The sequence below is a fragment of the Hipposideros armiger genome, unplaced genomic scaffold, assembly GCF_001890085.2.
Source record: "Hipposideros armiger isolate ML-2016 unplaced genomic scaffold, ASM189008v1 scaffold_74, whole genome shotgun sequence".
In the NCBI taxonomy this organism is placed as follows: domain Eukaryota; kingdom Metazoa; phylum Chordata; class Mammalia; order Chiroptera; family Hipposideridae; genus Hipposideros; species Hipposideros armiger.
The window spans coordinates 37,888-55,524 of NW_017731424.1; the positions used below are offsets into that span (position 1 = coordinate 37,888).

Sequence of the window (17,637 nt, forward strand, 5' to 3'; positions counted from 1 at the left end):
TAAGTGACAGAGCTGGCCCAGGCCATGGTCTCAGCCTTACAGACCAGCTCTTGACCTGTTTACTCTGGGACAGCAACCGATGATGACCCACTGACCATCCTTGAGGCCCGAAGTTCTCTAAGATAACTGTACCCCAGATGAATCGATTAATTATGTCCTCTTGAGATACCATCAATGAACAGGTAGGTGACTGAAAATCTCCACTTTGCCAGGACTGAGTGACTCACAGCAAGTGGCAGAGCCTCTTCTGGAAGACTGACCTTATAGAACCAGACAGAACCGTGCACATGTCCCACCCCGTCCACAGGAAACCCGCCTCCTTACTACCTTGTACCCGCGGCTGTGGCCAGCCACATGGACAGCGCCTATGCCCATCAGCTCGGCCCCCGGGTTGAAGAGGCAGGGTCTGCCCTTAACTGACATGGGCCAACAAGCCACTGCCACAGCTGCGTGACAAGATTTCCCACCACTCCCTATTCCAGGCATTAAAAGTCCCCATCCCCTGCCTCACTTTCTCCCAGGGTCACATTAGACACCCTTGGCACAAAGATAGCTGAGGTTACAGCGCCCAGTCAAAGAGTTCAGGGTTATACACCTGAAATGCCGCCAGGTGGGGTGAGATCGCTGAACCTTAATCCACAGGATCCCAGAAGAAGAAATCCAAAATGAACCAGGAAGAGCCCCAGACCTCCTGGAACAGAAGCCACCAGGCCCAGCTTCCACAATACGAGGTGAGGAAGGGCTATCTGCAGAGAAACAGCGGGGCCTACATGTATCAGACTCTCCTCCAACTTCAGGATGGAAAATAATTTGCGGGGAGAGGTCGTGCAAGCAGAGCGCCAGAGAGGTGCCCAGAGACTCAGAGTAAAGGAGAAAAGGCCAAGGTTCTGCCCACTCAAAAGGGACATTACTGTCATCGTGTCCCACTGGGGTGTCAGGCTGCCAGGCGGCCCCCATGTGGCCTGGGCCTGGCCGTGGGGGACAGGCGGGAAGGAAGAGAGGGCAGAAAAGAAACACTGTCCCTCTCCACACCCTGCCTCAAATTCTGAGCAGGAACTCGGGTTGAGATCTGATATATCTACGCAGAAAAATCAAATCAAGAAGTCCAGAAGAGTGAGAGCCGTGAGTAAGATCACACAACTCGATGTGCCCAAGTGTATACCTGGTGTGTGACTGAGACGATCCCCCACTAGGATGCTCCCGGATCCTGAACACGTGAAGACACACAGGCTGACCTGAGTGCCAAAACAGCATGGCTGCACCTTCAGCAGAGGCCTCCTTCCATCTGCCCCTCCCTAGCCGGGCTGGCCTCAGCTCCACAGCAAAAGGGGTTCCCCACGACCCCCAGGAGAGGATGCAGATGGGGAATGGAGGTGAAGAGGACCCCAAACCAGGGGGTAGGAAAAGGAGAGGTCAGAGAGGGGCCAGGAAGCATCTGGGAGACCCAGGACAAAGTAACCACATTCCTTTGCTTGAACCAGCCCTTCAAGCTCCCCAGAGAGCGAGGGGCTGTGTCCCCTCTTCAACTCTTGTGGTGGCCACAGTGAAGAGCTGAGGGACAGAGGCAAGAGGAAGCAGCTGGCTCTGTACAGATTCTGTCTCCCCAGGAGAGGTCCCAGGGCTGCCTGTGGACTCCAAGAAAAGGAGGAAACACTAGACAATCCAAGACTAGACAAGCCAGACTCCAAACCCAGCTGTCTTTATCTCTGAGCAGGAGGCTCCAGTGCCTGGAAGTGGAAGCTTTGTTTCTGCATAAACACTGGTCGTCTTCTCAGCAGAAGCTCTCTGGCCAGCAGCTGTCAGGAGACCTGGGTGTCTATTTGCCTGGGATCAGGCCAGGGTCACCTGGAGCAGAAGACGGGGGACTCTTGGCTTTTGCTAATTGGGCCTCTGGAGCTGGGATCTCATGGCTACTGTGCCGATGTGAGCTCTTCCTCCGCTGGGGCCCATGTGGATAGGTCTGGCCTCTCCTGCAAGATGGTACATTTTCTAAGGGCAGCAGTCAGGTCTTCTTGCCCCGTTGCACATAGTAGGTGCTGAGAGGGTAGCTGCTGAATCAATGAATCAAGCATCCCTCCAGCCGGCTTTTCTTCTGCAGTTCCCTGGCGCTCACCTCTGCAAAACTGAACTGAGAGCGAGCATTCCACCAACGTGACCTGGGGATTCTACAAACAGAAAGTGCCAGAACCAAGGGCACGCTACTCCATCTGACTCCTCCACGAACCTCGGGAGGCAGGAGGACCATCATCGTAGCTTTATAAAGTGCTGCCTCATGGTCACAAGCCCCACCGGGGAGGAGCAGCAGGTAGGTGAACTCCAGGGAGGCCACGGATGTGGGTGTTTACACCTACTCTCTGCTCCTCGGCCCTGCAGTCAGCTAGGGAAATCCGCCAGACACTGTGTTCGCAGTTGAGAAACATGACCAGATGGGCTGAGTGCTCTGCTGGCCGAGCGTCACGCTGCAAAGGCTACAGCTGCACTGGTTCTGGGTGCCATGGGGTGGTGGTCCTTCTGTCCCCCTTTCATGTGATTATTTTTCACTGTAGTTTGTTCCGAAACGGGGTCAAATGCAAGCTGCAAATCGGTGTTGGACGAGAGCAATCATATGTAGGGGAACATCTTTTATTTAACAGGTTTCTGCGACCTATGAGAGTTATACATTTTAGGCAAAATGCCACTAGAAAAAAACTAGACTATTTCCTATCCATGAAGCTCACAAGACAAGTGGGCTAACTACCTCCGATTCTAGGTCTTTTCCGAAGGCCTCAAAAGGGGGATCAGCGGTTCTCTTTCTCTTACCATCTTTTCACTGAATGCTCTTCAAGGGGCTAAAGGGGCCCCAACGCTGTGAATGATCAAAGATAGAGATTTGACCTACTTTTCCAACCAGCACTTGACACAGCAGAGATTTTGGAGTTTCACAGACGAGGCTGTATTCTGTCAAGTGTACTGCAGCCCTCACTGACAGTGAATCCCAGACCTCTGAGCGGAACCGCAGAACCAAACACTCCAGACCTGCTTTTCCCATGGCGAGGCTGCCCAGAGCCTCATCTCCCGCTCAGCAGCCAGGCCCCCCCCCCTTCCTCCTCCACCAGGCTGGGGGACGGGGAAGCTCAGGCCTCACATGACCGTGCTATGAACTTGGGTTCAGGGAAGCGCCAAGAGGCCTGGGACGAGGGGCTCCATTTCTACCCACAAGCAGGTTGGGTGGGACCAGTTTCCCAGCTGCCCCAACAACCCTACAGTCCTACCTCATCCTTCCGTCTCCTCCACCTCAAGCCAGGCCAATGGGCAACACTTTGGGTAAAAGGGTCGGTGGGCACGCTTGGATCTCAAAAGTTGTCTGGGCCAAGAGCTGTGGTTTTTGCTCAGGTTCTGCCTTAAGGTTCTCCAGAGAAACCAAATCAGTAGGATGCGTGTGTTTATAGGAGATCTATCATAAGGAATCGGCTCACACGATTACGGGGCCTGACAAGTCTGGAGGTGTGCAGTCAGCAGGCTGGAGGACCAGGAGAGCCAATGATGGTATACAAGTACTTAACTCCTTTACTGGCAGGCTCAAGACCCAGGAAGAGCCCATGTTTCAGTTTGAGTCCAAAGGTAGGAAAAAAAAAAAACACGCAACTGATGTCCCAGCTTCAAGGCTGGCAGGCAGGAAGAATTCCCTCTCATCTAAAAAGGTTCAGCCCTCTGGTCTATGCAGGCCTTCAACTGATTGGATGAGGCCCACCCACCTTAGGGAGGGCCATCTGCTTTGTTCAGTCCATTGATTTAAAAGTTAATCTCATCCCAAAACACCTCCCAGCAACACTGAGAATGATGTTTGACTAAATATCTGGATACCCCTTGGCCCAGTCAAGTTTACACATAAAATTAACCATCACAGGTACACAACTTTCTGATTCTGTATAATAAATTGGGGGGAGGGGGAATTAGAGAGGTGCTAATTTTAGCCACAGAGCAGCAAGTTTCACTTCCATTTTGTCGTGGGGAATCTTCCAGAAGACAGGCTGAAGAGACCGCAGAGAGTTCGGCAAAGCAGCCATGTCCCTAGCACGTCCTCTGCCCCTCTCTCAGATGCATGAAAGCCTTCATAGAACCCCTCAGCTGCAAGCAGCTTGCAAGCAGGGCCTGTCTTGATCACACAGGCTATGAATCCAGCACCTACCACAGTCCTGGCACACAGACGGCCCCAGCACAGATCTGTTTAATGAACAAATGAGTGATTGACTGGTCCCTGCTATCTTGAAATCCATTCAGTGACTGTAAACTGAACACAAGTATCAAAACAGATATACAAAGGACTAAAAATTAAGCTTCACAAACACTGCACCAGACAAAAGCTGCCTGGCATCGAGAGGATAGGTCCATTTGCAGCGTGTCCCTGGGCTCCAGAAAGTAAATTCCCCGCATCCATAAATGCTGGTCACATCCGCCCTGCTCAGGACCTGCTGACCCCTCTACTCTCTGAGGTGCCATTTGGATTCCGCCAAACCCCAGAGGACGCCACACCCCCCTCTGCCTGGTTTCCTTCCTCCTGCGCTGCCCCAGTGTTAACGGACCTCTCCCCCACCCCCTGACCCTGGCCCCCACCCTCTCAGAGACCCTGTCCTTGGAAGAGCCAGCCAGAGCTCCAACAGCCTTGACAAACCTGCCGGTCACTATACCTCTTGCTTTTTTAAACTAAAAATAAGAACGAACCCTTTTCCGGGTCACACATTTGTTGTCAAAGTCTTCCTGTGGGCTGGAAAATATGAGTCGAAACCATGAAATATGGAACATGCTTCCTGGGAAAATCTCAAAACACTCGGCTATCTTCATAGACAGTTGTACCCGGCGTCCATCTTTGGACACTGCCTGAAGGCTGAGCCCATGCCAAGCTCCGTGGTGCCCAGGGCTTCTGTGGGCAACTGAAGTGCATTTGTGTGTCTTTCTTTTTAAAGAAGTTGCCTCTCTGTGGAACTTCCACCCTCTTCCTTCATCCCTATAAAAACAAATCTATTTTTGGCAGATACGTACACTGAGCCAGATTCTCACGCTGAGCAGAGGAAGGGGAGAGCTGAGGAGACAGTCTGGAGCAGAGCAGGGGAGAAACGGAATGGGGGAGAGTGAAGGGAGGAGACACTGCCCTTTCTTGAACTCTATCCGCCACCTGGAGTGAAGCCCCAAGAGTCAAGTACAATTGATGACACCAATGTGCCCATGGCCAATTTACTATAGTCCCGTGTTCAGGGTGGATTCAGTGGGTGCTTTGAAAGGAAAAGTTTCACACAGGTGGCCACAAGCTCAATGTAGAGGTATGTCCCCTGGGAAAGTCGGCTGTCTCCTGAGAGGCATGGCAGTGGGCAAAAGGACATCTATGACCTTGGTGACTTTCCCCAGGCCGGCTCAGGTTCATGGCTCTGAAAACTGACTTTCAGGGCACAGAGTTGACCCAGGCCCCAGGATGGGCTTTCATTAACCCAGGGGATTAAATACACAGGAGCCTGCTCCGTCCTGGGATCAGAACAGCAGGTCAGTCGGCCAGCCATTCTTGCCACGAAGGCAGACCTGCACGGAAGCCCCATCAGGGCACAAATTGTCTGCAAACAGTGTGAGGGCTGGAGGCATTAGCAGTGCCCACCGGGTGCCCACGAGGGATGGGCGGGCCATCGGCCCCGGAGTGCTCTGTCTCCATGGCTCTGTGTTGACTGGCACACTCCTTAGCCATGCACTGCCCTCCTCCAGGTGTCTGCCACCGTGCAGGTGTGACAGCCCTCACCCCTCTCTGGGGCGACCATATGTGCTCCTTGTGTTCATAGGTGAAACATGCAGAGGAAAATCATATTTCCTTCATCTCCCAGCTGCATATGTGCAGGTTTCAGTCTCCGCACCAAGCTGATCTGTCTGATTCACAGCCATTGGCCTTGTCTTTATTCCTTTCTTAGTCAAATATTCGTGTCTCCCAAGCCTTTTACTTAAAGTTCTCAATTCCATTCACCCATGGAGAAATGTCCCTGAACGCTAGTTTGAAATCCTAGTGCCAGGGACTCCACAGGGGCACCGCGGCCTGGAAATGTATAAAGCCAGAAAGAAAACGGGGCCCAGTCCCCCGCCCTTATCGTCTGACCCCCGTTTGTCCCCCAGGAGGAAGGTGAGGCGTAGGGAGGCTCCTGGTCCCCCTACCTAAGGGGAGACCCCTCGATGCCTCCCAAGGAAGCCTGTGAATGCTGGCAGACACCTGAGTCATCACCATTGGCATCCCGGGCCCCCGTCCGCGCCCACCCCCACACTCACCTGGTAGGCAGCTTGTCTCATGAACTGCTTGGCAGGCTGTTTCCAGATAGCAGGCACCGTGATGACCCATCTGACATCAGAGTTCTCGAACTCCGAACCCGCCTGGTCGCTCAGCTCCTAAAGCCAAGGAAAGTGCAGCAGGTCAGGTGGACATAGCTGGTCCTCCTGTGACTTCGCTGAGAATCCGGGCTTCCTGGCCATGAACTTACTCAACTTCCACAGCCTCCTGAACTGACCAGCACTGGGGAGCAAGGGTCTGTTTTCTGAATATTCAGCAAGCAGGGCGCTCCCGGCAGCTTTCACTCACTGAATGTGTCTGCAAGCGAGAGGCAGGCAGATCAAAGGCCTTTGGCCACTTCCTGATGATATGACTTAAGGTAAGTGACTGCCTCTCAGGCCTCAGTCTCCTTATCTGTACAATGGGGATAATACCCATCCCATAGGGTTGTTGGCAGGATGGCTCATTTCTGAGAGCTGCACTTACTGAGCGCTTACTCTGCATCCGCCTTGCGAAGCATTTTGCACACCCCATCTCCAAGAATCCATCCCTGAACGCTGTGCCCTTTTCTACAGATGGGAAACCACGGCTTAGGCATGTTCAGCACCTTTCTGATGACTGCACATAGAAAGTAGCAGAGCCAAAATCTGGACCCAGACCCGAGGCTATCTTGACTCTAAAGGCCAAGGTCTTCACTACATTGTTTCAGGTGGTCTCGTAGCTAGAGCAGTGCAGGGCCCACAGTCATCCTTAACAACGTTTGGCAGTTGTGGTCAGCGCTGTCACTGTCATTGACCTTACCGAAAGACCAGCACATCTGGGGAGTTTTCCTGGCAGGACGGGAATGATCTGAATGACATGACCTAAGCAAGGCTCATGCTGCCCTTAGCTTTCGGTGAAGGTTAAACCATGTGGGTAAATGGGATGGGCAGAGGCCTCAGAGGTTTCCACCAGGTCCAAATATGTCTCTCGAATAGTTCTGATTCAGTATTCCCATCTGTAAAATGGGGAGAATGCAACTAGCTTATGCCTTAGGAGCAAGATTAAATGAGAACACACGTGGAGGGTCTGGCCCAGAGAAGACCTCTGATCAACAAATGCTGGTGCTTTGGCTCTCGCACTCCATCGCCATAGTCACCACACCAATCTGAAATCAAACCTAAAAACACACACTAAAGCGCTTCTATATCAGAGTCGGCTCTGGGGACACGGTTCAGGTTAGTAACCAGGCTGGTGATTTTTTTTCTGACGGGTGTTTCATTTTCCCTATTGTTTCAAATAGTTATCTTGGAACTGACCCACCCTGTCACTGAACTAACTTCCTCTTTGATCAGTAAACTCTTTTTTCTTGCCTTTAAAAAAAAAAATTTCATTTTTATTTGTGATGACACAGAACATAAAATTTACCACCTTCACCGCTTTTAAGTATACGGTTCAGTTATGTTGAGTACATTCAGCAAAGTTTTTTTTTTTTTAAAGTTTCTAAAAAACATCTTTGCTTTGGGCCAACATGAAACAGCCTTTTTCTTTTCTTTTTGAAAACCGTGTTTTATTTCCTTGCCCGTCTGCACTGGGCTTTACAAGTAGGTGAGCGTGTGGCATGTGTTGGGAAGGACTCTAAACACAACGCCTGTTCCCATCCAGGCTATTTTAAACTCTTTAAACAGGAAGAGGCTTGAGACCTGAATGATGGGCTTCCTTGGCTGTACGGAAAGTTGTTTAGATAAGCTGTTCACCAGTGGATGCAGAACAGCTTGGAAGGGAAACGAACCTGACATTAATGAAACCTCTCATCTGTCAGACACTTTCGCTGGCTTTCCTTCATGGACGAGGAGGCTGCCTCATGTATGTGACTTCTGAGATCCTCTAGTTTAGCTTATTCTGGATCAACAAGCAATAGTTCTCTCCTCTGAATCCTTTTGTCCCTCAAATACCAGCCAGCCCTGTTATCCAAGGCTTGGTTCCTATAAATCTCCTCAAACAGGTTTTCCTCGTGGAATTTCTTCACATGTTCCCCGGGCCGGGAGAAGGAGCGAGCAGGTTCCTGGAGCCTCTGGCTGAGGTGACGGGTTCACAGCCACCCGTGACCCGCGTCTCTGCTTGAACTTCAGTGCCCATCCCCCCTCTAAGATGGGTTGTTCACTCCTTTCCTCTTGGCCAGCTTGAAACACGCTCCAGGGTCACAGACTTTCTCAAGTCCTAAATTTTCCCAGAGTCCAATAGCGCCTCGTTTTAAGCCAGAGGCCCTCCAAGGACTCTGCCTCCCTCTGCTTCTTCCAACTTTCTCCGATTTGCCCCCTGTGGTCAGGGAGACAGGCCCTCAAGGGCCGCCTGGGCCACCAGGCCCTGAGTCTGTCCCTCTGGGATCCGTGCTGTTCATGCCGACAGAGGTCACGACACGCTCCCCTTCTCCAGGTCCCACCCGGCCTCGCTGCGGGCCTGCCTTCCTGTCTCCCTCCCACTTCCTGCCTTTCTGGTCTCGCCCCTCTCCCTTTCTGGTGGAAGACTTTTTTCCCAGGACCCACTTCTTCCCTTTCCCACCCCCTCTTTCTTCTTGGTTTTCAGGTTTCCCCGATGACCCCGCCGTTCTCTGAGGCTCAGAGCCTCGCCCTCAGCCTCCGCCAAAAGTGCTGCCGGGTCTGAGTCAGCGGCATCCGTACCGCAGGCCTCGGGGCCTCTGTGGTCTCTGTCCGTGTAGCACTCTCCCTGTGGCCACGGCATTCCCCTGCTAGAAGTCCTTTGACGGCTCCCCATTACCCGGGAAGAAGTTCCCTAGCTTGGCCTTTGGGGCTCTGGACGACCACGTCCCAAGCCCGCTCACAGCCCTGGTCTGTCCCCGGCCTTGGCTTTCTCCCACCCCAAACTGCCTGCTCCCCGCAGCTGTGTGCTACGTCTGTGTTCCCCTGAGCTGTTCTTGTGTTTTTCCACCAGCTTGAAACACCCGCCCTTCCAGCTGTGCCTGTAGGAGGCTCCCAATCCACCTCCTCCAGGGAGCCTTCCCAGCTGCTCCCAACACTGAACACCCAGTTACCCCTCACAACACCCACCCACCGACATGCCTCATGCCATGTTTACTTCTGCACCGCCGGAGCTTGTAAAGGATCTGGCACATCAAAAGCACTCTCCCCAAAGATGCCTGAATGGATGGCAGCAGTATTACGTCCTCACTTCTTTTTCCCTCTTTAGCCCCATTTCTAGAACTCTACTATTTCTGTTCCATTCTATTCTATTCTATTCTATTCTATTCCTATTTCTTCCTATTCATTTCTATAATTCACCCACTCACCATTCCCACCTAGGATGGACGGCAGCAGCCACATTTGCCCAGTATCCTCTGTCCCAGCCTGAGGAAGGGACTCCATGTCTGTGACTGACCCACGAGGTGCAGTTACCTGTCTCCCTCCTCAGGTTAGGAACGTGGGTACCGGAGAGGTTGAGCACCTCACCCAGGACCACACAGGTGTGTCTCCTGCCTCTCTTTCTTTTTGTTTGTTTACTAAGATATCATTCACTACCATAAAAATTCACCTTTTAAAGTATACAACACAGTGCATTTTTATATATTCACAAGGTTTGTGCAATCATCGCCACCATCTAAGTTTCATCACCGTAAAAAGAAACCCATACCCTTTAGCAGTCACTCCTCATCCCACTGTGTCCCCGCCTGCCCCTGGCAACCCCTAACCTACTTCCCGACTCCATGGAGTTGTTTATTCTGGACATTTGAGATAAACAGAATCTTACAATATGTGGCCTTTTGTGGCTGGCCTCTCACTCAGCATCATGTTTTTAAGGCTCATCCACGCTGTGGCAAGCATCGGCACATCACTCCTTTTTATGCCTGAGTAATAGTCCATTGCATGGATGGACCATATTTACTTGCCCATTCATCCATGGATGGGCCTGTGGGTTGTTTCTGCTTTTTAGTCACTATGAATAGTGCTGCTATCAACATTCATGTACAAGTTTTTGCGTAAATAAGCGTTTTTTATTTCTCTTGGGAATTGCTGGGTCATATGGTAACTGTGTTTAAGCTTGTGAGGAGCTGCCAGCCTGTTTTCCACAGCGGCGGCTGCACCATTTTCCATTCCCCCAGCAGTGCAGGAGGGTGCACCCTGCTTTCTGAGTGCAAAGCCCACACTCTCTCCCTCCATGATGTCCCTGCTCCCCAGCTGGCAGGGACATGCCCCCCTACCCCCCAGCACAGCCACGCGTCCTACCTTCAGTGCCTGCTCCTTAAAGTACTGCAGGGCATAAACAAAGATTTCCAAGGCTTTGACTTTCTTGCCGTTGGCTGCCGTCAGGTCTGTATCCATGGTGAGGTCCTGGCAGGGGGAGAGGAATGAAACGCTGAGAAGATGAAGGAGAGACATGCCTTGCCTTCTGGCTTTGGGCGCTGCTCCGCGCTACGTGGAGCTCTGAGAAACCTGCTGTTTGTGTTTCCTGATGTTTGAGGGGCAGACTAGGACGTGGGTCCCCCAAAACAGGCCTGGCAGCACGGTCCCCTTACTGTGTGGGAGGCCCTGGCTGTTCGCTTCAGCCCCACCATCACTTCCCCTTCTTCCCCTCTCCCTCTTTTTCTCTCTCTCTTTCCTGGATCCTCTGGGAGTGAAGTTTCAGGGCCGCAACAGAGCCCAGGAAGAGAGACAAGGCAGCAGGCTCCACTGCCGGTGGAATTTACTACAACTTCCACACGCAGACTCACATGGCCGCCCTCGGGAGCGCCCCCAACGGAGGCCTACACTATCATGCAAACTCCCAGACATGCATGATGCAAAACAGACGTGAAGCTTCCGTCCCCCAATGAGCTGCCAACCGAGTCACCAAGCTAGAAGAGCTCCTATTTTAAGGCTTTTGCTGCCAAATCCACTGGGAGCCCAGCATCATTGCCTCCCTTCCTCCGCCAGAAGCTACAGCAGCTGCTGAGTGCCGTCCTCGGGTGGAGGACGCTCTGTGAGATGCTGTATGGACTGAAGTCATTAAAAAATGACGAGAAAAGTCCCCATAGAGTGGGGATGGGCAGCGAAAGCCCCCAAGTCTCCCAGAACCAACAGGCTCATTACTACCGGGGCGGCGGGTGGGGGAGGGGGGGGAAACCCATGGGTCCTCAGCTTGATACAGGCCAGGTAATTAGGCTTTGCCTTGGGCGCGTGAAGGGGCATCGAGCTGCTGAACCCATCTCATGGAGCCTGTCAGTCATCCTGACCCACCGCACAAGCTCCCTCCTCCCGACCAGCTGCCTCCCACCCCTGGCACTCAGCAAAGGCACCCCAGCTTTTGGGCGGCGCCTCCCAGGAAGCCAGAAGCTCGGAATCTTAAAAATTCCAATTGAAAAAATGTCCTGTGCTTTCACCTGCTGAAATTCAGCACTGGATCCCATCGGGTGAAATGGGAGGGATGTGTTTCTAGCAGGAGTTGGCCGGCTTCAGAGAGAGACAGCCACACCATGAGCACCGCGCCTTAGCAGGCAGGGTGCTGGCCCTGGGCGTCCCATTAACATTTGTTTTTTCATTTGCAAACACGTAACAGCAGACAAATGAAAGCAAATAACTGGAGCTAGCGATAGATTCACACTGACGAAGTACCAGCCTGGTTCTAAGAGCTTTGTGTATTTTGATTCCTTTAATCCTTACAATATCCCAGTGAAGAAGGTACTATCAGTGTCTCCACCTCACAAGTAAGGTAAAACAAGGCACAGAGAAGTTAGGGACTTGAATTAAGTGTCTCCAAGGCAGCAGAGGCAGGATTTTAACCCACGCTGTCTGTCCCCAGGATCCATGGTCTTAAACACTGTCACCAGCCTGAATCTCCAAGTACTGCGAATTAAGGATAATTTATGGAATCAAATGCTTAAGCTGAAAAACTTCTATCCTATGGCCCAGGCTTTTTCATGAACCTTGGGGGAAGGGGCCTAAACTGTCCTGGACATCGCACAGAACACTGGCTTCGCGGGTGGGAGCGGAACTGCTGTGGGAGTTGGGCCTCCAATTACTGGACACTTGGTTTCCTGAGCTGCCCCTCCTGCACGCATGAGCCTAGGGTTAATGGGCAAGTCGTTACTTCCAAACTGATTAGTTAATAGCCACTGCCCGGCCCCACCAAATGTCCCCAGCCCCCAAGTCCCTCCTTCAGGATCCCCTAATCTCCTAACAATCCAGCAACTAAAGGGGGACCTCCTGGCACATGAAGGGGTCGCCGGCCCCCTAGGCCTGTGCTCTAGCCAGTGTCCACTCTGGGATCGGTCAGTTTCCAAGGCAAACACATTGTTAAATATTCTGAACACCCCCCTGCCCACGTGTACATCAGAAAGGACTGTGTTTCCCATAAAAGTGTTGCGTGCTCCAGGTTGTTTCTCAAATCAAGGTAAATGGACATGAATTTCTGCTTGGGAGAAACCTGTGGGTCCCCTGGGTTGGAAAGACTGCTCCCCAACGTGGAGGACTTGGGGCCAAGGAGAGGCTCGCTTACCCCAGTGGTATGCAGCTTCATCTTGAACTTCTCCAGGTACAGCCACTGCTTGGCCTCGTTGGGATCCAGGTCGTGGTAAAAGTCCCTGGCGGCATACCCAAAACTGTGGAACTTCCTCTCGGGGGTCAGCAAGATGGTGGTCGGAGTCTTCTGGTTGGACACCCCAGGGTCTCCACCTTCCCATCCGCCTGACACCAAGGAAAGGCAAAGGTTATGGGACCGTCTTTCGAAACCTCAGGGAAAGGCTCCAGGGTCAGAGAAGGCAGAGGTGCCAGCTGGTGGGGCAGAGGGGAGAATGCGGGGCCCAGGAGGAAAAGGAGGACAACAACTGGATGCTGAAGGAGGAAGGGACCCTGCGGGCTGCTCAGAGGTGGGCAAGCACGGGCGAGTACGGGAACGCTAAACGAGCGTGTGGGTTAGAGAACAAGTGTGTCAGTGAGAAGAGTGACCGAGGGGAGGGCTCCTCCTCCCTGGCCCACCTGCTCCCAACACTGCATCACGAAGCTTCAGGGGGACCAGCGCAGTCCGGACGGAGAGCCAGCCTCCACCTGGACTTGCCGTGCAGACGGGTCTAGGATCGTCCCTGGCAGGTTTCGCAGCCAAGCTCCATCAGGATGGAGCCGAAGTCCCCATGGTGACCCCACTGAGACCCAGGGCTGATCACCATCCCAGGCAGACGCTGGGTACCTGGGCCAGGGGAGCGCTCCACACACAGCCTTTCATAACTGGTCTTTCCATTACTGTTAACCCTGATAGTTACGGTGAGTGACCTCCTGAGTGTTTCCCTTCAGATTCTTATTCCTTCGTTCCTACCTAAATACAAAAAATTAAACTTTCTCATTCATAACTCTGAGACTCTGAATCATGGTTAGGTTCATATGTTCTGACTGAAGTAAAATTCCAGTAGAAGCTCCCTCCGAAACCTCTACAGCGACTAAGATAACACCTCTGAGGCCCTGAACGCTGCCAATGTTTTGTGAGGGTTCCTCCCAAGCAAGTTCAAAGTTTTTTCTGCTCTTTTTCTCCCCCTCCCCCCAGCCACCCCCGATTTTCACTGCATGACTATCCCTTGGAAATAACATTTCTTAAAACAACTACAGAGACACTAATATCATTGATTCTAGATTTTCGTAACGTGCTCTTTTCCACTCGGGGTTTCCATCTCGCGGGATGGCAGAGCAGACAGACCCTCAGAGCATCTGTCTAGCTAACCGGAGGCAGGATCCTGGTTTAATCCGACGGACCCTGAGCCCTGTACCCCCTCAGGGTCTCTACTAGAACCAGCCTCACAGTATTACCCGATGAGAGGACCCCATGGGTCTCTGGAGCCTCTTAGGATACGGACCTCACATCTAACCAGAAGAAAGGCGGGGCTTACACCAAGACTGGGGAGGGGACTGCTTTCATTGACTCGTGTTTGAAACAGCACTTTATAAAAACGCCTAACATCTTACTCTGGGAATGCTAACTAATTTCCACAATTACCAGTTCAAGGAATTGCCAATCACAACATATGCTCAGAGCCACCCTGAGCATTGGGTGATAAATCCCCAGCTCCCAAAGCTTTGGGGTCCGCAGGCTCTGCAGGGAGGTCATGTCCGACCAGGGAAGCTGGCTTTGTGCTGGACAGACCAGAGTCCCCACAGATAGCTGGTCACATGTGGATGGCGTGATGTGAGGACATGCTGAGCTGCTGTGTGCATGGGGGTGGGGCCCACAGCGTGACCCCCAAGGAGACCCAGGGCCACTTCAGGGTGCGTGGCCCTTTAGATTCTCTCGGCTGATATCCACCCACTCTGCTTTTTCTCAGGCATGGTGCTTTCCGCTGTGGTCACTGTCATCCCATGGCTTTTCTTCACACAGAAGAACTGGCACCTTTCTTTCTTCTATTTTACTCCATACTAAGCACTTGACAGGAAATCTGATTTCATGTGCATACATGCCCTGTGAGGCAGGTATTGCCATTATCTCCATTTCACAGATGAAGAAACTGAGGTTCAGAAGGTTCAGCGATGGCCTGAGGTCACCCAGTAAGTGGCCAAGCTGGCGCCTACATCTCCTCCACCACAGACAGCCTGTAGGTTGGTGCCTCTTCCTCAGGCTGGACGCTGGCTTCACCGGCGCCAGGTCCCAAACACACTGTCCGGGTCCCTCCCCCGACCAACTAACTCAGAATTAAACCAGCACCTTTATAGACCAGGAACCTGGAGCCCAGGGATCAGGAGTGGCTTGCCCCAAGTGGCACAGGGAGGAGTTAGGGCCGAGCTGGGCCAGAATCCAGGGCCCGCCTACTAAGTGCCATCACTTGCTCATTGAACTTCTCCCTCTCGTCTCCACCTCCAGGGCCCTCCCCCAAGTCTCTGCAGGTGCAGTGACCTGGTGCCAGCACCTGCCCCTCCCTGCCACAGCACTGACCTCATCACGTGGATGCACTCCGGCTCCTTGGTGAAGCTGTAGGCATAGCCGCTAGACGTGGTCCCAAAGTCGATGGCCACCACCACGAGAAACGTCTGCTGCTCTGACACATTCGGGTCAGCATCGTTCTGCAGATACACTGAGTAAGGTATGGGGGAGGGGTGGCCAAGCCTGGCTTTCAGGGAGACACCCCAGGTGGCTCTACCCGGCCCAGCTGTGTGCCCACTGCAGACTGCAGACAGGATGTGGCACATTCTGGCTCCAGGCTGTCACAGGGTGAGCCCCGGGCAGAGGGCATCTGCCTACAGCTTGCCCACCACTCCCTTTATCACCTGTGCATGAGTGCAGCAGTTACAGAAAATGCTACCACTGGGGCCGGAAGCCCAATGGTTCCGAGTGACACACTCTTCCACTGTTCTCCCCAATCCCTGTGCAGACCTGCTGCCACCACCCAGACGGCTTTACCAGCTGTGCCCTGTGCACCGCCCAGGTGACCTGCTCAGGTGTGTCATGCATGAGAGGACCGCTTGGCATACCAGGGATTCTGCCTGGTCCTGTCAGGACTCCGCGTGACCCTGGTGATTCCTATCCCCTCAGGGCCTGGAGCCTTCCTTCATCTGTCAAGTGAGTAGGTCAGACCATTTCAGGTTTCCAATCTTTTTTTTTTTTTTTTAAAGCAGTATAGACCTTTTTGTTACTACTCACAGAACTAAAAATGATAAAACCAATGAATTTTGGATTTGGAACGTGTTGGTTAGAGCAGGGGGTGAGAGCGCCACCCATCTGGCTTCTCTTTACTCTGCCCCCCCCCACACACACACACACTCTCAAGGTGGCAGGGAACATTCAGGGTGCAGAGTCTGAAAACCACAGGACCTGGCCACAGGTGACCGAGCCTCCCAGTCATCCCAGGACTGAGGGAGCCCCCGGGTGCAGGACTTCCCACGTAAAACCCGGCGAGTTCTGGGGAAAACAGAACGAGCTGGCGCCCCGACCTAATGGTGGCTCTGAAATTCTCAAGAAGGGTCTTTCTAGACCTGAGCAGCACGTGCAAAGCCACCCTTTGCTCCTGGTACTTTTCTCTGGTTGGTTACATGTAAGTCCCTTGAACAGCTGCCCCCAATATCCAGCTTTTCAGTGTGGGGTAGAGTGGGAGTTACAGCCCCCTCACTGCAAGTGCGTGCCTGCACAGGTCTCCTCCCTCGGGCAAGCTGTTGCAGAAGCAATAACACAGCCACAGACTTTTGGATACGGCAATTAACCATAGCCGACAAAGCCACTGCCTCGCACTGATTCCCAGGCCAGATGTGGCTGCTTCCCTCCAGGAAGGTGCTCCGTAGTCTCCGAGCCCTGAATCTGAAAGGGCTGCTCCCACCCTGCCTGCTCATGCTACCCACCCAGGCCAACGGCTCCGAAGCAGCCCCACCAGGCCCAGAGCGGGGAAGGGGCCTGGGAGGATTCACATGGCTGGTATCATGAGTGCCGTGAACGTGAGGGGCTGCCCAGCAGCCTCGTGAGAGCAGACCCTGAAAGCCAAGGTTATCAGCACACACACTCCCACACACAGGTACACCTTTCTTACCGCGATATGGGAAGGGGACAGAGGCGTGATTCCTGTGTCCCCCAGACTCCGGGCTGGAGATGAATATGCAGACGTGGGGGCCGTTTCTGAAAGGAAAAGACAAAACGCACTCCTCAGAGGTGGTAGCGGCCGGCCCCGGGATCAGAGATGAGGGCTGCGTGGCTTTGCTCCTAAGGGCACTGCTGCCTCTGGGAAGCTGGCTACCATGCATGGTGGGGAAGGCTGATCCCACCTTAAAGGTAAGGTGTCAGCAACGCCTTGTATTCAGTATTTAAAATTTGACAAAATGAGAAATTCCTTTTCTCCCAGGGACCACCAGGCCTCCCACTTAGCAGAGATGCTGCCCAGTCCGCAAACCACCTCAGCTCCTGGCTCCCCCCCTCTCTACAGCCAGTTCCTAACCCAGCTTCCATGACGGAGCAGAGGAACCTGTAGCCACCTGAGATGCAAAATTTCACCTGCAGGGCCTGCCGAGTGGCTCAGTTGGTTAAGAGCACGAGCTCTGAGCAACAGGGTCGCCGGTTTGATTCCCACATGGGCCAGTGACACTGCGCCCAAGCAGAGCTGCCAACAGGGGGCAGGATGGCTCAGCTGGTGAGAGCACATGCTCCTAACAACAAGGTTGCCGGTTCAACTCCCGCACGGGATCCGCAACTAAGATTGAACACGGCACCTTGAGCTGAGCTGCCCTGAGCTGCCGACGGGCGGCCGGCTGGCGACTGGACTTGGAGCTGAGCTAGCTGCGCCCTCCACAACTAAGACTGAAGGACAACTTGGCTGTTCCCCTTCCCCAATTCCCCAATACTGTTCCCCTTCCCCCCTCACAAAAAAATTTTCACCTGCGCTTTCTTAGAAGACGATCCACAGCCCTCAGGTTCCCAAAGGGGTGCGGGACCCC

At 53.1% G+C, this 17,637-nt stretch overlaps 1 protein-coding gene across 2 annotated transcripts in view; it reads right to left on the minus strand.

The window, feature by feature from the left end:
* Positions 1-17,637, minus strand: part of HSPA12A (heat shock protein family A (Hsp70) member 12A) — a 164,276-nt gene that overhangs the window by 13,926 nt on the left and 132,713 nt on the right. Inside the window, exons 3-7 of one of the 2 annotated variants that reach the window (XM_019642939.1) lie at positions 16,740-16,825; positions 15,158-15,285; positions 12,743-12,965; positions 10,495-10,599; positions 6,277-6,393 (exon numbers count right to left, since the gene is read on the minus strand). In XM_019642939.1, coding sequence (XP_019498484.1) covers positions 6,277-6,393; positions 10,495-10,599; positions 12,743-12,965; positions 15,158-15,285; positions 16,740-16,825 — 659 coding nt within the window. Of the gene's footprint in view, positions 1-6,276; positions 6,394-10,494; positions 10,600-12,742; positions 12,966-15,157; positions 15,286-16,739; positions 16,826-17,637 lie in introns of those variants that run through there. The other variant, XM_019642938.1, reaches the window with a different exon arrangement.